At 47.1% G+C, this 17,757-nt stretch overlaps 2 protein-coding genes across 3 annotated transcripts; both read right to left on the reverse strand.

Moving 5' to 3' along the window:
• LOC138827462 (splicing factor 3B subunit 4) lies at window positions 1-6,675 on the reverse strand. 2 transcript variants are annotated; one of them, XM_070022969.1, is made up of 6 exons: window positions 6,599-6,675; window positions 6,060-6,188; window positions 5,220-5,762; window positions 4,717-4,923; window positions 722-895; window positions 1-419 (listed from the first exon to the last, which is right to left on the reverse strand). In XM_070022969.1, the coding sequence occupies exons 1-6, from the start codon at window positions 6,630-6,632 to the stop codon at window positions 232-234; spliced, it is 1,275 nt and encodes a 424-aa protein (XP_069879070.1). In that variant the 5' UTR covers window positions 6,633-6,675; the 3' UTR covers window positions 1-231. The 2 variants fall into 2 exon arrangements, with proteins under 2 accessions (XP_069879070.1, XP_069879069.1); XM_070022968.1 differs by having other exon boundaries at window positions 5,208-5,762.
• A 1,328-nt stretch (window positions 6,676-8,003) lies between these two features.
• On the reverse strand, window positions 8,004-17,142 carry LOC138827463 (myotubularin-related protein 11-like). The gene is given in 18 exon segments (XM_070022970.1): window positions 8,004-8,745; window positions 8,747-8,881; window positions 9,115-9,408; window positions 9,819-9,998; window positions 10,616-10,789; window positions 11,148-11,314; window positions 11,833-11,903; window positions 12,116-12,182; window positions 13,051-13,175; window positions 13,258-13,346; window positions 13,498-13,585; window positions 13,799-13,934; window positions 14,083-14,161; window positions 15,055-15,194; window positions 15,549-15,609; window positions 15,936-16,057; window positions 16,432-16,507; window positions 16,855-17,142. Coding segments are annotated over 18 exon segments (2,178 nt in total). The 5' UTR covers window positions 16,921-17,142; the 3' UTR covers window positions 8,004-8,637.
• Between the last annotated feature and the right edge of the window lie 615 nt (window positions 17,143-17,757).

The raw sequence follows: 17,757 nt of genomic DNA on the forward strand, positions 1-17,757 counted from the left end.
TAAACAAGAAGTATGGTTTTATTTCCTCTGAGCCATCTGCAAAACACTTAGGACCAACATTTAAAAAAAAAAAAAACCACAAAAAAGCCTCCTTTAAAAAAAGTACATTAAAAAGGGGGAGAGGGGCAGAAGCTAAGTGATTAGTATATTAGCCCCACGGAGCTATCACGATTCTGACTGGTCCAAGATATGGAAAGGATGTAGGGCAGATACAAAAAGAGGAAGGAGAATTTACTGAGGGAGAGGACCCCGAAGTGGGCCGCGAGGGGGAACTGGAGGCCGAGGAGTGGGTCTGGGTGGAGGGAGGGGCCCCCGCTGGTAGCCATAGGGTGGGGGTCGAGGAGGGCCAGTGTAACCATGGGGAGGCATCAGTGGAGGGGGCCCACGCATACCATGTGGAGGCATAGGACCGGGGTGACCTGCAAGAAAGAAAAAATTGATAAAAGTGAGAAATTGGAAATGGTTGATATTGGGAGATGTGTAGAAGACAAGAGAAAAAAGTTGAAGCTGTACGAATGTGAGGCAGGACATAGTGAACCTCTGTAATCCCAGCACTTGGGAAGGTCAGGCAGAGGAGTGCTGAGTTCCAGATCAGCCTAAGCTACCTAGCGGGCCAACCTGGGTTATACAGAAAAGAGCAGGGGAGAGGGAGAAAGGAGGAGACAAGAAGGGGAGGAAAAGGACAATGTGAGGATAAAGGAGATGGCTAGAACCTACTCACCCATGGGAGATCCAAACGGAGGCCCTCGGGGGGGCATGCCCATTGGGGGAGGTCCAGGATGAGGCATTCCAGGTGGTGGGCGGGGTGGAGGCTGTCCCCCAGAGCCTGGAGGCCCAGCATGGGGGTGTCCTAAGCCATGAGGGCCATGGTGGGCCAGCTGCATCTGAGACATCCCTGTGAAAATAAAAATGATACAAGAAAAAGGGGGTGGTAGGTAGCCAGGATAATGAAGAAAAGGAAGACAGTAAAGGTATATGGAAAATAAGGCTGGCAAAAGCACTCTATCCCTGATCCCATCCCAACAGTAAAACCCAACCACTCACTCACTTCACTAGTTCTTTTGGAGTTAGGCTCAGTAAGTGATGCAAAAGTATATATCAAAAACAGTGGTACGCCGGGCGCTGGTGGCTCACGCCTGTAATCCTAGCTACTCAGGAGGCTGAGATCTGAGGATCACGGTTCAAAGCCAGCCCGGGCAGGAGAGACCGTGAGACTCCTATCTCCAATAAACCACCAGAAAACCGGAAGTGGCGCTGTAGCTCAAGTGGTAGAGCGCTCGCCTTGAGCTGAAGAGCTGAGGGACAGTGCCCAGGCCCAGAGTTCGAGCCCCACGGCCGACAAAAAAAAAAAAACAGTGGTGAGGCTGGGAAGGTGGCACAGTGGTAGAGTGCTCGCCTCGCATGCATGAGGCCCTGGGTTCGATTCCTCAGCACCACATAAGCAGAAAAAGTAGTAAAGGGCGCTGTGGCTCAAGTGGTAGAGCGCTAGTCTTGAGCTGAAGAGCTGAGGGACAGCACCCAGGCCCACAATTCAGGCCCCACGACCGACCAAAAAAAAGAAAAAAACAAACAAACAAACAGTGGTGACAGGTTGGATAGGCTGGAGTAGCCTACATACTTCCTGAGCAAAGGTCTTATTGTAAGGGACAAATAAGAATTCTTCAGAGTGGTAAGACTGACCATGATTTTTGTAAAGAGGTACAGAAATGTCAAAATGAACCTCTCCTCATATAAGTAATATATGCTTTAAAATTTGAAGATAGGGCTGGGAAGGTGGCTCAGTGGTAGAGTGCTTGCTTTGCATGCATGAGGCACCACATAAGCAGAAAAAGCCCGAAGTGATGTTGTGGCTCAAGTGGTAGAGCACTAGCCTTGAGCTGAAGGACAGCGCCCAGGCCCAGGGTTCAGGCCCCACAACATAGATAGATAGATAGATAGATAGATAGATAGATAGATAGATAGATAGATAGATAGATAGATAGATAGATAGATAGATAGATAGATAGATAGATAGATAGATAGATAGATAGATAGATAGATAGATAGATAGATAGATAGATAGATAGATAGATAGATGTGATTGGGACAGATGTGGGAAGAAGGATAGAAGGGGTGACACTGATCAAGATGCATTGTAAAATAAGCTGGGTGCTGGTGGCTCACCCCTCTAATCCCCTCTACTAAGGAAGCTGAGATCTTAAGGATCTCAGTTTGCAGCCAGCTTGGATAGAAAAGTCCATGAGACTTATCTCCAAATAACCAGCAAAAAGCCACAAGTAGAGGTGGGCTCAAGTGCTCAAACATCGGCCTTGAGTGAAAAAGCCGAGTGAATTCAGGCCTCAGTATTGGCACCAAAAAAGGAAGGAAAAAAAAATGTACTCATAAACCCTTTTGTACATCTACTTAAATTTTAAAAATATTTTAAGAGAAAGACAACTTGCAAAGACAGAACTGATGTTACAAGCCACCTGATAATAGTTAAAACACATCTCTTAACTTTGTAACACTATTTTAGTTTGGATAGTTATGTCGAAGGGAGCATTATATGTATATAAGATATTTAGAAGCATTTCTGTCCTCTATATACTAGGTGCCAGTGGCATTCTGGCCCAATCCAGGTGTGATAACCAAAAACCATCTCCAAATATTGCCAAATGTCCTGGGGGTGGGGGATGTAACCCTTGGTTGAGAACCACTGACTAGACTATTATAAAATTTTCACTTTTCTTTTTTTTTTTTTTTGGTTGGCCATGGGGCCTGAACGCTGGGCCTGAGCACTGTCCCTCAGCTCTTCTGCTCAAGGCTAGCACCCTACCACTTGAGCCAAAGCGCCACTTCCAGCTTTTTCTGCTTATGTGGTGCTGAGGAATCGAACCCAGGGCCTCATGCATGCAAGGCAAGCACTCTACCGCTGAGCCACCTTCCCAGCCCCAAATTTTCACTTTCTTTTAATGAACAAGGCACTTGTAATTCTCAGGAGACCAAGATCTAGAGGAAGCTCATCCAGGCAGACACGTCCAGGAGATTCCATTTCCAATTAACCCAAGCTAAAGGAGTGGCTCAAAAGATAGAGAGCCAGCTACAAGCCAACAAGCTGGGCAAGCACAAGACTCAGTATCAGAAAAAAAAAGTAATTCATTTGTGGTATAAAGGCACACCAGCTTTTATAAATAATACCATAATCTCACTGGCTAAGAAAAAAAGCTTTTGCTTATGTTTCAGCCCCCTCCAAGAAAATTCTTCAGAAAGACATGACAGTGGACATGACTACCCCCGAGCAGAAACTGGGATCTGCAAATCAGAAGTATGTCAAACAGCACAGTATATCCAAAAAAAATACCAATCAGCATCAACATACAGTGGAGGGAATCATCTGTATGGTCCAATTTATGAGAATCCCTAGAGGCAGGAGTTTGAGTTTTTCTGTAGGCAAAAGGGGGCAGATTTGAAACAACTGCGACTGAACATGTTTTAGAAAAATTACTGTGAAAATAATCCAAAGATAGAAACCATAGTGTCAAAAGTGACCAGAAAATACAATAAATTAAGTACAAAACAATGAGGAAACAAGGGCCTGAACTGGGACACTGATGTGGGGGAGATGTCAGAGACAGGAATAGGACTTGGTATGAGAAGATATGGAGAAGCCCCCATTTTTTTGGTCAGTCATGGGGCCTGACCTAGGCACTGTCCCTCAGCTCTTCAGCTCAAGGCTAGCGCTCTACTACTTGAGCCACAGCACAACTTCTGACTTTTTCTGCTTATATGGTGCTGAGGCATCAAACCCAGAGCCTCATGCATACAAGGCAATCACTCTACCACTAAGCCATCTTCCCAGCCGCAGAACCTCCAAATTTAAGAACTAAGCTCCTGAAAACAAAGAGAAAGAAGAGGCATGAAGAAGGGTAGAAAAGCAGTTATCTATTAAACAGTAAGATTATGTCTAGCTGGTTTATAACCATGGATGAGAGGCCCAGAAAACATCAGTATCTACATTTTTTTTTGTCGGTCCTGGAGCTTGAACTCTGGGCCTGGGCACTGTCCCTAAGCTCTTCAGCTCAAGGCGAGCACTCTACCACTTAAGCCACAGCATCAATTCTGGTTTTCTGGTGGTTAATTGAAAATAAGAGTCTCATGGACTTCCTTGCCCCGTCTGGCTTTGAACTTCGATCCTCAGATCTCAGCTATCTAAGTAGCTAGGATTACAGGCATGAGCAATTGGCGTCTGGCCAGTATCTACATATTTAAAACTATAGACACATGTCAAACGCAGAGAAAAAGGAGCTTTATCAAAGATGGCTTAGACACATGCAAAGATAAAGAACCCTGAGAAACAAAAATAGATAATAATTTCAAACTGGAAGACACAGATAGTTATAAATATAGCAGAGATTACATCAGCTAAGGAGCAGAAGTGTCTCCTAGATTTGATAACTGGGTTACAATTAGTTGGAATGAAGTCAAGAGATAATGAGGGCAAAACGTTAAGGAAATGAAAAACACCAAGTACGGACTACTTTCAGAAAAACTTAAGAAATAGAGATAAGTTAGGAAGTGTTATACGTGTTCATGTAAGATATCTTGTATTTATTTTAATGAATGTCTCAAGAGAGAACTTGAGATATTTATCACTGAAGACCAAAGAGCAGCAAGATTACCATTGGCAGTACCCTCTACCAAGTTCACTGCTCCCTTTTCCAGCCAAAAAACACCTACCTGGATGGGGCATTCCACCTGGTGGGAATGGGTGTGGATGTGAATGTCCATGTCCAGGATGTCCAGCCCCTGGAGTTCCTGCTGAAGGGGGGCCATGTCCTCCAGCCCCGGGAGGCATAGGTGGTGGGGGCATGGCTGGGGGTATTCCAGGTGGGAGGGCGCCAGGAGGCGGTACTGGAGGTGGGAAGGACCCAGGAGGTGGCATTCCTATATAAGAAATGAAAGAAGAGCTAATGGTGGTGAGCAATGTCCTTGAAGAGCCTCCAATCTTGCCTCACGAGTGGCTGAGCACTTTACCCTCCTCTCAACACTCTAAAATCAAAAGCAATGGTTAGCAAGTCAAACTTCCATCGCCTGAAGAAACCCAACTCTGTTCATCGCTATCACCATTCCCCTCTCACTCCCCACTGACCCAGCATACTGTCCTTGCTGCTTGTTTTGTCTGCATCCAGCCCCACCCCCTACAAACCCAAAACAAACATAATCCAAACCTAAAGTTCTACCTGGTGGAGGGAGCCCAGATCCCAGCGAAGATACCACCGGATTGGGGGCAGAAGGCGGAGGGGGTGCATCTGCAAATAGCTGATGAGGTCGGTCAGCCTGGGAAAGTGGATTCTGGGCTGCCAGAAGTCGTTCAGCTGCTGAGCCATGGCGCTCACCCTTAGAGTCCTTCTTGAAAGCATAAGACACTGTGATAGGGCGGTTACAGAGATACTGCCCATTCATGGCCTCAATTGCTGCATCTGAAGCATCAAATGAAGCAAAATTAATAAACGCATAACCTTTGGAGTTGCCTGTGTCAGGGTCCCGCATAATTTTAGGGGTTTGTAAGATGACCCCAAAGGCGCTGAAAGTATCATAAAGCAGCTTCTCATCAATCTCTGGGTCCAGGTTCCCAATGAAAATGTTGGCCCCTACATCCAGGTTTTTGTTATGAGCTGATGCCTTGTTCACCCTGATGGGCTTTCCATAGAGTTTGATCATGTTCATAATCTTAATGGCATAGTCAGCATCTTCCTCACTCAAGAATTCAACAAAGCCATAACCTGGAAAAGCGGAGATGGGTAAGTTAACTCAAGCGAAGAGATTCAAAATGGAATGTAACTCGCCCTCCCCCGCCAACCACAAATAATGTGACCGAAATAAAAGTGTCACTTCAACTGTGAATGTGAACTGTGAACTGACATTTACGAGAAGAATCTCCCAAAGACAAACTGTGAACTGAAGTTTAAGGGAAAGAAATATTTAGACTGCTCATTCCCAAACAGTTATGAATACTGTTGGGACTGTTCGGGAGCACTGGTCCCTACAAGATAGGCACTGGCCTCTTGTCGCGTACTTACCTTGATGCTGGCCAGTGACTCTATCCTTTGGCATGTGGGTATTGACCACGGGCCCTGCCTGGAGAAAGAGTTCCCACAGGAGTGGTTCGCTGACCTTCTCATCCAGGCCCCCCACGTACACAGTGGCATCTCAAGAGAACAGAAAATGAGGGTCGGGTGAGAGCAGAGCAGAAAAGGAGTTGGTGGGAACATGAAGATGGGTTTCGGTACGGGGAGGGCAGGGGCCCATCACATAAAGGAAAAAGCAAAACACGTGCAGCCCTTAAACATCTCTCCTTACTGGGAGTCTAGCGAATCTGCTAGTTTGATGCTCAGCTGCAAAACGTGTGGCTCCGTGGGGATGTTTTTTCTATAGTGGCAATGCGGCCGGGAATCGGGCCTAGAAGCCGCGCGCCAGGCCTCGGCCGGCACCGGCCGCGCCCCCGCCACCCGGGGCCCAGCTCATCCCCCCGGGAGGTCTAGCCTTCCACCTCCGCCGAGCCGCCGCCTGGCTCTAGTCGGCACCCCTCACATCCCCTGGGCGCATCCCCCCCAGTTACCCTGGTTCCGTTCGGAAATCGGCCCCGCAGCCATGGCGAAGAGGCTCCCGCGCCGTCTCTTAGCGGCAGCCCCGCCCCCTGACCGCAGCTACTACTTCCACTTCCGGGGCAACATGGGCGGGGGGGGGGGAGGTGCGGGGGGGGGGGTCGCTGGGTGGTGCTGTGGAGGGAAGGAGTGGGAGGAACCGGAAACTGCAGCAGCCATCTTAGGAGTGTGTGTGTGTGTGTGTGTGTGTGTGTGTGTGTGTGTGTGTGTGTGTGTGTGTGTGTGTGTGTGTGTGTGTGTGTGTGTGTGTGTGTGTGTGTGTGTGTGTGTGTGTGTGTGTGTCTGTCTGTCTGTGTCTGTGTGTGTGTGTCTGCGTGTGTGTGTGTCTGTGTGTGTGTCTGTGTGTCTGTGTGTCTGCGTGTGTGTGTGTCTGTCTGTCTGTCTGTCTGTCGGGGATGTGTGTGTTTCTGTGTCTGTCTGTCGGGGATGTGTGTGTCCGGGGTGGGGGTGGGGGCTTGCGTAGTCAGCGGGCGCTGTGTTACTGGGGTTCTAGCGATCAGTGTTTATTTGCTGGTTAATTGGAGATGGAGTGAGGCGTACTTTCTTGGCCCGGCGTCTTCGAACTGCGAACAACAGGTCCCAGCTCCCTGCGGAACCAGGATTCCAGGCGTGAGCCGCCAGCCGACTAACGCGGGATCCGATTCGGAGCCGACGTGCCCCTGGCACCTCTCAGAACTGTGGCGGCAGAGCTGGAGCTGCCTCTTGAGGCAGTGCTAGGCCGACAGAGAATTCGGTACTCCCAAATGTGAAAAACCAAAAGCTAGGGGGGAAATGCTGGCTTTCACATACATACATATATACATATAGTGATTTCTGTGTGGGGCTATGTGTGTGCTGTACTGGGTTTTAAACTTGTGCCCTTGGCCATACGCTGTACCACTTAAGTCAGACCTCCACCCCACAAAGCGAAACTTTGTGACATAGGAAAGAGTGTGCAGAGGAATCCCCCCAACTCAGGCTCACTTGCTTTGAGGTGCGGGCAGCCTTCCATGTCGGCCCACAGCATGTGTGCAAATACAAACTCACGTCCCTGTGTCAGAATTAAAGGTGTTAGTTTTTCCATCTTGGGGATGATATGGCACAATGTCTGAGCTGTAATGGTAATCATTAATGCACAGGCAAGGAAATCTGAGGCACCATGATCATGTAAATGACATTGGGACTTCAGTCCCAACATCTTGATAAGCTTGTCCTATTTCCTAAATGAGAGAAAAGAGAACTCTTTCCCAAATTGTATGTGAATTCTGAAGAACTTCACCTGACCCAAGTTATTATCAAAATACAGGATCCCACCTCCTTTACCCACCACTCTTTACTTCCTAGGATCCTGCATTTAAACACAAGGAACAATGCCAGATCTTTATACAAATGTGATTTAATGAACTTAAATAGAAATGCCACTACAATCTGTCATTCACACACACACAAACCAATGGGGGTGGGGGGAGGGGGGAATAAAAATTGGATTTAAAGCAGCAGCAGCAAGAGGGAATAAGAACTAAGTCTCTTTTTGAACTAATAAACAGCATTTCTGACCTCACAATTTAACAGCTAGTTATCCAAAAAGTGGATGAAATTACCTCCACCCCACCTCCAAAAAAGGCAATTGCATTTTGGATTGTTTTTGTTTCTTAGTTCTTTAGATCACAAAATACATGTACATGTATTACAAGCAGACGCCTGTAATCCTAGCTACTCAGGAGGCTGAGATCTGATGATCGTGGTTCAGAGCCAGCCCAAGCAGAAAAGTCCCCTTGAGACTTTTATCTCCAATTAACCACTAAAAAGCTGGAGGTGGCGCTGTGGCTCAGGTGGTAGAGCACTAGCTTTGAGCACAAAGAGGCTCAGGGACAGCAACCAGGCCCCTAGTTCAAGCCTCATAACCGACAAAAAACAAAAACAATGAAACAAGACAGAAGAGCTGGATATTAGCACCACCATCTGCTATAGAAACTCAAAATGAGTTTCTTTAAAGAGGCTGGAATGTGAAAAGCTAAGGCAGCAAGGCCAGATAGAAAAACTTCTGGATTAAACAGAGCCCTCCCTCATCCACGCTGCCCCCGGCCATGCCTTCGAGAATGCCGGTAATTTCACTGGGATTGGGAGAGAAAAGTATTTGGATCTCTTTTCTCGCAACGATCCTGGGGAAATACTCTTGGTGTCCATTTTCTTAATAGCTCCTGAAGACAGGCTAGTTCCTCCCGAAGGCCAGAGATTGTGAGAGCTGACAGGCCCATCTGGGGAGGGGACAAAGAAGGGTAGAAATGAATATTATTGAAACTCTAGCTTCAGTAATCTGTCTGCTACTTCTTTATTGTTCTTTTTCCTTCAAACTATCCCTTCCATTCTACTTGATCTAAGCATTTCCCCACCTTCTACACCCCAAACCTACTCAATTTGATAACAGGAATAGTACTTCCAATCCCTTTAGCACTTTCTCCCACTCCCACTCCCCATCTCCCCTTCTCACCTGGACTTCAGGCCTTCCCCTCAGGTAGCAGCGCTTCCAGAGCCTGATCTGGGGTCCCAAATATCCAGGTAGCAATAGCCCTGGAGGTAAAGGGCAAGCTCCCCAATGTGAGGGGAGCCCCCACTCCTGGTCAGCCAGGCTTTCAGAGGAGGTAGCTGGTCGAGAGAGCCAACGAGAAGGGACTGCCAAAAGAGAAGGACTGTCTCGCCAAGGACAAAGCTGATGCAGGGGGGTCAGGGCCCCTCTAGAGAAAAGCCACATAGAACTTGGAGGTCCAGGAACCATGAAGTTTGGCTAAGGAGGAAAGGGAAGTCAAGTGGCAATTGAGAAAGCAGATAACCCCAGTTTGGGTCAGGAAGAGTGTCCTGCACTCAAAACTAACAGACAACTCTTCCTTTCATCTATACTCACTAGGCATCACCCAGGCCTTGGGACTAACTGAAATTGGTTTTAGAGAAACTTGGAAAATATGGGCACAAGATTGGAAGACTAATAAACAGAAATGAAGATAAAAGGGATGCCCTCGGTGCTATTCTAGGATTTCTCTTTTCTTTGCCACAGTCAGGTACTGTAAGTGACAGGTATCAAACAGGAGTGTGGTAGCTTTCCCTGCTAAACTCAGGGAAAAACATTGTATCTTTCTACTCTTCTGGTAGCATAACCTATGAAAAGTCAAGGGAATTTAGGAAGCTTAGGCCTCTCACCTGTCTAGGGAACCAGGATTCTGGGCAGTGCTCCGGGTCATAGCCAGGATTATGGAATTGTAATATCTGTTCATTGCTGTAGCGTAAATCCCAGTCCCAGACAGAGAGCTGCACATTTATACAGTTCCCATCTGGGGACTGAGAGTTTTCTGGGGTATAAACTTGTGTATAGGAGTTAAACTAGACAAAGGAATCAAGAAAAGAGATGATTAAACAATATATATACACATATTATACACATATATATGCTCACAAATATGTGTGTGTATATATGTATGTGTAGAGATATATATGTCTGTATAAATTATATATATATGCATATATATATGTGTATATATATATATATATATGTATATTCCCCCCCAATCCAGAGACAAATCACTGAACTCACGCTTTCTATTTCAGGCATCAAATGTATAATAAGGTCAATTTTCCCTTTCCCAAACACAGATTTCTCTTTTTTTTTTTTTTTTGTCGGTCGTGGGGCTTGAACTCTGGGCCTGGGTGCTGTCCCTCAGCTCTTCAGCTCAAGGCGAGCACTCTACCACTTGAGCTACAGCGCCACTTCCGGTTTTCTAGTGGTTTATTGGAGATAGGAGTCTCACGGTCTTTCCTGCCCGGGCTGGCTTTGAACCACGATTCTCAGATCTCAGCCTCCTGAGTAGCTAGGATTACAGGCGTGAGCCACCGGTGCCCGGCCTCTCAGATTTCTCTTATAAAGCAAATCAAGACAAAACTTCAGCAAAGACTTCTTGGGAGACACAGACAAAAACAAGTCAAAAACAAAGGTCACTGACCTGTCTGCCCTGCTTTCCACGCTCCCAGGGAGTATTTCTCAGGAAAGTAAGAGTGTCAGGAACCCTGACACTGTCATGCAGAGCAAGAAGGAAAAACTCAGAGAATTCAAACTCAGCTGGAAATTGCTGGAGGAGCTGCCAGACACAATCAAGGAAGAGGAGAAACACTGGGGCCTAAGAAGAGAGCAATTAAAGGTTAGGCCTGAGGTATGGCTCAAGTAGTAGAGCTTTTGCTAGTAAGTGCAAGGCCCTGAATTCAATCCCCAGTACTGCTAAAAGTAAATAAGAGGTTAGAGAGGATTGTGAGGACCTAAAAAGGTTGGATTCCATAATAAGGGGATGGGGGGGGGGGGGCACACAGGAATAGGATACTAAGGATGTCAGGAAATGAAAGTCTGAGTTGAAAGTAGTTCATCTGGGTTTTCAAGTTCAACATAACCTCAGGACCTTTCTGATTCACTTCCAATGGATAATAATGTTATTTTTCTCCCTCCCTTAGGTCATGCTCCCAGCCCTCCTAAATTGTTCTCACCTCTTCACTGGCCCCAGTTCCCCCAAACCGAGTCAGGAAGGGGTGACCAGCTGCCACCCACTCTCGCTGCACTACTGATTGAAAGCCAAACAGTGTTCGGGCTTCAGGGGCCAGAAGCAGCTGGACGAGTGAAGAGAGGAGGCCGTTGAAATCACGATCACCACGCTCTGGGTGGTAAAGAAGAAGGACAAAGAAGGAGGGGTCCAAGAAGCTAGGGAAGAAGAGAATGAGAAGAGGAAGCATGGCAAGGAGGATTAAGGGGGGGCAGGGAAAAGTTGGGGATAGTGGGATTAAGAAGGCATATAGATGTAAAGACAAAACAAAGCTTGAATGATTCACTTCATAGATGTGTGGATAGAAAGACCCAGTGTCACATGCAGAGGGCAGAACCACAATTCTCAAACCAGCTTCCATAGTACCCTTCCCACCTCAACCCCAACCCCCATCCCCTGACAGAAGGAAGGGGAGGGAGGGGCTAAGAATATCCCAGGGATCAAAACAACAAGCTATAGTGGGGAGGCAGAGGTGGTTATGAACTTGGGAACTCATGGGTAGTTCCTAGTGACAGGAAGATGCTAGCACTAGAAGACAAGGAAGATTTATGACCAACTCCATGAGCACTATCCAGCCAGGTGGGTAAGGGAAAAAAGAGAAGAAATGGAGTGGGCTGACCCAAGGAACTCACCTTGAAGTACTACAGAACGAACCCTGGATGTCACTAAAACTGAGACATCACTGGCCTTTCGAAGACAAGCCCTAGAGCAAATGAAGGAGAGGCTGATAAGCGTGGAAAAAGAAGTAATGGCTTGGAATAGAGGCAGACTCCAAAATCCTGCCCCTTCCTCCAAGCAGTAGCAATAACAGACATCTTGGGAAACCAAGAAGAGTTCATGCAACAATATTTAGAAACCCAAGTGTACAGACATTGGAACAGCCAGAATTATAAATCATGGCTAGAAGGATAGTACCTGACATAATCTAACCATCGTGTTCCTTCCAACGCTGAGAGCCATTTATCCTCAGCTACAGATGAGTCTGGTAGAGAGTATAGGAATCAAAGGGACAAAGAAATTAGGAGAATTGGGACTTGGGACTCAGGTCTATAGCCTGATGAGTTTAATAAGTGGTTACCTAAGACTGTGGATAGAAATGAAGTAAGTTTAAGGACGTGTGATATCACTGAATGGTAGAGTGCTTGTCTGCCATGAGCCACCAGTACCCAGCTGATGGTAAATTTTACAGATCTACTTTTTTTGTATGCTGGTTCTGGGGCTTGAACTCAGAGCCTGGGTGCTGTCCTTGAGCTTTTTTGCTCAAGTCTAGTGCTCTATCACTTGAGCTGCCGTTCTATTTTTGGCTTTTTGGTGGTGAATTGGAGATAAGAGTCTGAAAGACTTTTCCTGCCTGGGATTGGCTTCAAACCACAATCCTCAGATCTCAGCCTTCTAAGTAGCTAGATTACAGGTATAAGCCACCCGTGCCTCGCTTTATAAAGCTATTTTTTTTAAAGAGTATGTTGTTCCTAAGAAAATAGACAATCAGTCTATAGGAAATGCAAATTGGGTGAAAAACAAAGATCAAGCTTGGCACGGGTAGCTCATGCCTGTAATCCTAGGTATAATCCTCACAGGTCTAGGATCTGAAAATTAAAGTTCAAAGCCAGCCCCGGCAGAAAAACCAGAGAGATTCCTCTCCAATTAAACAACAAAATGTCAGAAGTGGAGGCTCAAGTAATAAAGCTCCAGCCTTGAGTGAAAAAAGCTGAGTTCAAGCCCCAGAACTAGTTAAAAATAATAACCCTAAGGCTCACTGGCTGAAGGATTAATCATCTACAGTAGACAAAAATGGTAAACCAGGTGAGAGTCAGCAGGCCGAGAGGCGAAGGGCTAAAGGTTATTCTCACCAGGCAGACACAGGGCCCTCAGCTTCAAGTGGGCAAGTTGGACATCTGCAAGCCCAGGCAGTTCATCCATTGTGTCTACAAGGACAACATCGGAATGCCCAGCCTGGAGCATGGACTCCACTGCTCTGGAGGGGAGAAGTTAGACACTCAGGAAAGGAGTCTTTCCAGAACCCCTACCCCTTGCATCTTCTCATCAGGCTCCCTCACCTGATGTCCTCTTTGTTAGGGTCACTGGCATTATAGAAACCTCCACATCGGAGAAGATCACTGCCCCCTGGGTGATGCCAGGATAGGCGCTTCAGATGGGAGAGAAGAAGATTATTGCGGTAGAAACTAGCTCCAGCGATCCTTGTCCCACAATGATGTCACAGACTTCCCTCCCTCTACATTGTTCCCTGACCCCTGTGACCCTCTTAACCCAATCATTACCCAAACCCTCACACTGACCGGTCCACGGCCCTGACGGAAGTGGCCAAATGTTCTCCTGACCTCACTGTCCAGAATTCGGCTGGGGACCCAGAAGTACCGGGGGAGGCTGCAAAATGGAGAGTGATGTCACAGCTTGGCTCAGTGATTATCTATCAGGCAAAGCTTTATTACCAGGAAGCTATTCCAAGGGATCTCAAGTTTTGAGACCAAGCAGATAACTGGGCTAGGAAGGTGGGGTTTGTGGGAAGTCCTACATTCAAAGGACAGGAACTAGGAGACAAGGAGTACAACAGGGGTTAGAGTAGACTAGAACCATCACCTGGTAGCTACATCGAACCTCTCGTTGACTGTGCTGACCCTCCAGTCCTTGGCACCCTGTTTCTTCAGCTCCATTTCCCAGTCTTCTAATGTCTCCAAGAGCGGAATAGGTGGTTTTCTGAAGCCAGAACCCTGGCCTAGAGCCCGAGTGACATACAGAGGAAGATGAGAAGAAACCAGAAACAGTTTCTGAGCTCTTGTTTGCAGCTGCTAGTCCTGCTTTCCACCCCCCACCCCTTCCCCAGACCCCACTGTCCTTTCTTTCCCTAAAGCATGCTTACGTACCAGCCTTGCTCAGGGCGATCCCTCCATACTGCTGGGTTTCACTGCTCTGAGCTCTGGCTTGGACAATAGCCATGGTTACCTATGGAGGAAAACACATCCCATCTTTTTGACTTGACTGAAGTGATAAGAATGCATTAGCGCTCCACTGACCAGAAGCGCAAAAACAGATCCTAGTGGAGGGGGCTTCCACAGGTCCTGGGGTCTGGGGTTAAAAAAAAATCAAGAACCCCCAAAACAGTATACTGATTCTGGAAATAATCTTAGGAATACTATAATCCAATATGCCTTGTTTTACAGAGAAGAAAATTCACTCATAGTCACACTGCTGGTAACTAGCAGAGCCAGATTAGAATTTAGGCCCTTTACCCCTCTAATACTAACATTTATCCGAGCCTTTTAGCTCCTCTCTGAAGAAAAGGAGGACTGATGAGAGGGACCTTAAAGGATAGGAGACTACTGGGAATTGTCAGGGAGGGGTTCCTAGTTCCTTTTATTTTAAATATTTTTAAGTTAGTTTATATTAGTTATAGGGGGACAGGGTTCATTGTTACAGTCTTCCAATGTTTACGCAGTATTCCAATCCATCTCATCCTGTTCCCCACTTCCAAATAACATCCTCAGTAGATTTCCTTGTTTCATTTTCTTTTCTTTTCCTTTTTGCCAGTCCTGGGTCTTGAACTCCAGGCCTGGGCACTGTCCCTGAGCTTCATTTGCACAAGGCTAGCACTCTACCACTTGAGCCACAGTGCCACTTCTGGCATTTTCTGTTTATGTGGTACTGAGAAATCGAACCCAGGGCTTCATGCATGGTATGCAAGTACTCTACCCACTAAGCCACATTTCCAGCCCCCTTGTTTCATGTTCATAATCTATTTCAACAGTATTCAACCTCCTGTACCCTCCCCAAAGGACCTCTAGTTTCTAAAGAGAAGAAGGATCTTCTGGCAGTGATTTTTTTTTTTTTTTTTTTACCTGAAAAGCTTGAGGTTCTAGTCCGCCAGCCTCAAAACCAATTCTGAGCAGCCGGAAGTCTCTGCCATGAATTAGAATCTCCTCAGGGATGAATTTAAGCTGGGAACCTGGATGGAGCTGAACTCGTGCTAAGCCACTCACTGAAGTCAAGAGTTAAAAGAGGAGGGTAAGCATAGTGTTGCCCTAAGAAGAGCTCTTCCCACCTATTCTCTTCTGAGAATAGAGAATGGATGAGGAGAGGTTCCAACATCCCTTTTTTTGGGAGGGGTTCCGGTCATGGGGCCTGAACTCTGGGCCTGGGCGCTGTCCCTCAGCTCTTCAGCTCAAGGCTAGCACTCTACCACTTGAGCCACAGCGCCACTTCCGGCTCATTTTTTTCTGCTTATGTGGTGCTGAGGAAGCGAACCCAGGGCCTCAAGCATGCAAGGCAAGCGCTCTACCACTGAGCCACCTTCCCGGCCCTCAACATCCCTTTTAATGACCTGCAGACTTACTAGCCTCTAGTCGCTCAATGTTGACCAAAGAAAAGTCATATTCACTGCTCAGGGGTGTATCCTAGAGAAAGCAATGACTGATGTTACAAACATCTGAAGTAACACTCATGTTTCCTACCTTGGTGATCCGTCATCCCATGTAAGAGGCCACCACTCCTAGAACCAATACCAACTATCACTGGTACATTCAAAAGAGACCCCTTAACCCATAATATTTGTCTCAATCCTTGAACTTCTTTTTTTTTTTTTTTTAAGAGTGTTGCTGTGTAGGGCACATTAGCCTCACACTCACAATCCTCTTGCTTCAGCCTCCCAAGGGCTAAGATTATAGACGTGTGCCACCACATCTAGCTTCTAGTTGTTTTTTCTACTGCCTAACCATCTTACCTGACTCCGTTGCCATCCACAAGGCTGGAAGGTGACCCTAAAGTTAGTACAGATCAGGATTCCAGGCAACTCAGGTTCCAGCCCTTTTCTCAGCCCTGGGGCCCATGCTAGGATCTGCTCCCCTAAGGAGAAAGAAGGGAAGCCAGGTGTTGCCCATACTTGCAAACACCTACTCTTCTGCAGCCAGGAATCTAAAAAGGGAAGATTAAAACCCTTGCTCACTGAATGCAAGCTTGAGAATAAAGAATTGGTAAGTTTTAATACCTCTGTAACTAGCACAGAGCATGGAAAACAGAGCCTGCACCCGAATAGTTCCTGGATAAATGAGAAAAGAAGGAACAGGGTAAAAAGAACGAATACCAAGGATTCAGTTCTCTCTGCCAGCTCTGGTCAGAGAAGAGAATAAGCTTCAGGCAGAGGCACTTTGAGCCAGGAGAGGAATATGGAGGTGTCTTCGGTGAAGAATTTGGAGGGGCTTGGGAGATCAGAGTATTACCTGGCAGGCATCCAGAGGCCAAGCTGGATGCCAGAATGCCAAGCTGCCGACTCCTGGGCTCCGGCATCCTGCTTCCCTGGAAAGACTTTGGTTCAGAATGCTGAGAAGAGTAGAGGGTTAATCCCGCTCCCTCCTCCTCCTCCTCCAGCCCCGGAGTCTGGGATTACCTCAGCAGCTGTGGGAGACTGGGGGAAACTGAGCTCAGTGTCTGCGGGGAAGCTCAGGACCAGGGTTGGCAGACACGAGAGGGAGGGGCTGGTTAATGGATAATGAGACCACGAACTTGAGACAGTAAAAAAGCAGCCCAAGCTGCAGCCACAGTTGCGAGACACACCCTCCTCCCTCGATCCCGTCCTTTCCTGTTATCTGCATAGCATCCCCATCCATGCCCCCTGCCCAGCCACCCCGATTCCTTCTCCTTACCCCCATCTCTGGTTCCTCCCGCTGGGGGGCAATGTTGAAACTCTGGCCCCGACCCCCCCACCACATCTCTCTGCCTCCATCCGGAGATGGAGCAGTCAAGGATGGAAAACCTCAAGGATGCTTCAGTCCTTCTGGGGAGAGTCTGAATCTTGTAGTAAAGAAAAAGTTTGGGGCAGGAGGGAGGACCCAAGGAACAGGAGCATTTGAGGTGCACAACTGGGGGTCTTAGGAAAGGTATGCCCTGCCTCGTCTGAGTAGGTTCCCCAGAAACTTTAGTCGACTCTGGAGAGGGCGGGAGAGATGCCCAGCCCCTTAAAGGAGAAGACACACATTTTTTTTTTTTTTAAAGTTCAGAGGAGGAGCCTGGGGGTGGGGGAAATGGAATGAGCAACGGAGACATAAATACCCAGACTCTTTACCCCAAGTCTACTTTCTAGTCTCTTCCTGCTCAAGGGTATTGGTAACTGCTTGAGGGAGGCGATTAAACTGGAATCATTTGAGCTACTGCTCCAGACTGTAAATAAGCAAAACACTCGAGGTTCAGATATTTTATGAGTCTTTCTAAAGGAGGGGAGGGAGAGAGGAATGCAAAATAGTTCAGGCCTCTTCATTTCCTCTTCTCCTAAATCTGACAAAAGTGGCTGGGAAGGGGAAGTAAATTGAGAATTGGACCTCAGAAATTCTTGCCAGGGGAGGTTTGAGAATTGAGAAAGGGCTAGTTGAAGTTTTTTGCATGTGCTTTTCCTGAGAGCAAAATGTCTCCGGTGAAGGCAAAGGGAAGTAGGGAGAGGTGAGTCACAGGCAGTAGACTCAGCCAGGGAAATTTGGGTTTAGATCCTAGGGGTAGGCCTGCGGGGGAAGACTTTTACCACTTAATCTTTCCTGTAGCACCCTAACTAGGCG

This window comes from Dipodomys merriami, unplaced genomic scaffold, assembly GCF_024711535.1.
Source record: "Dipodomys merriami isolate MVZ:Mamm:240054 unplaced genomic scaffold, mDipMer1.0.p SCAF_156, whole genome shotgun sequence".
In the NCBI taxonomy this organism is placed as follows: domain Eukaryota; kingdom Metazoa; phylum Chordata; class Mammalia; order Rodentia; family Heteromyidae; genus Dipodomys; species Dipodomys merriami.

What these genes read in the sequence shown, in the direction of transcription:
- LOC138827462 (XM_070022968.1), bottom strand. Translation starts at nt 6,632, where the DNA reads ATGGCTGCGGGGCCGATTTCCGAACGGAACCAGG. An exon ending in GATTTCCGAACGGAACCAGG is followed by an intron (nt 6,189 to 6,598) that starts GTAACTGGGGGG and finishes TGTTCTCTTGAG; the next exon opens with ATGCCACTGTGTACGTGGGG. An exon ending in AGTCACTGGCCAGCATCAAG is followed by an intron (nt 5,763 to 6,059) that starts GTAAGTACGCGA and finishes CCGCTTTTCCAG; the next exon opens with GTTATGGCTTTGTTGAATTC.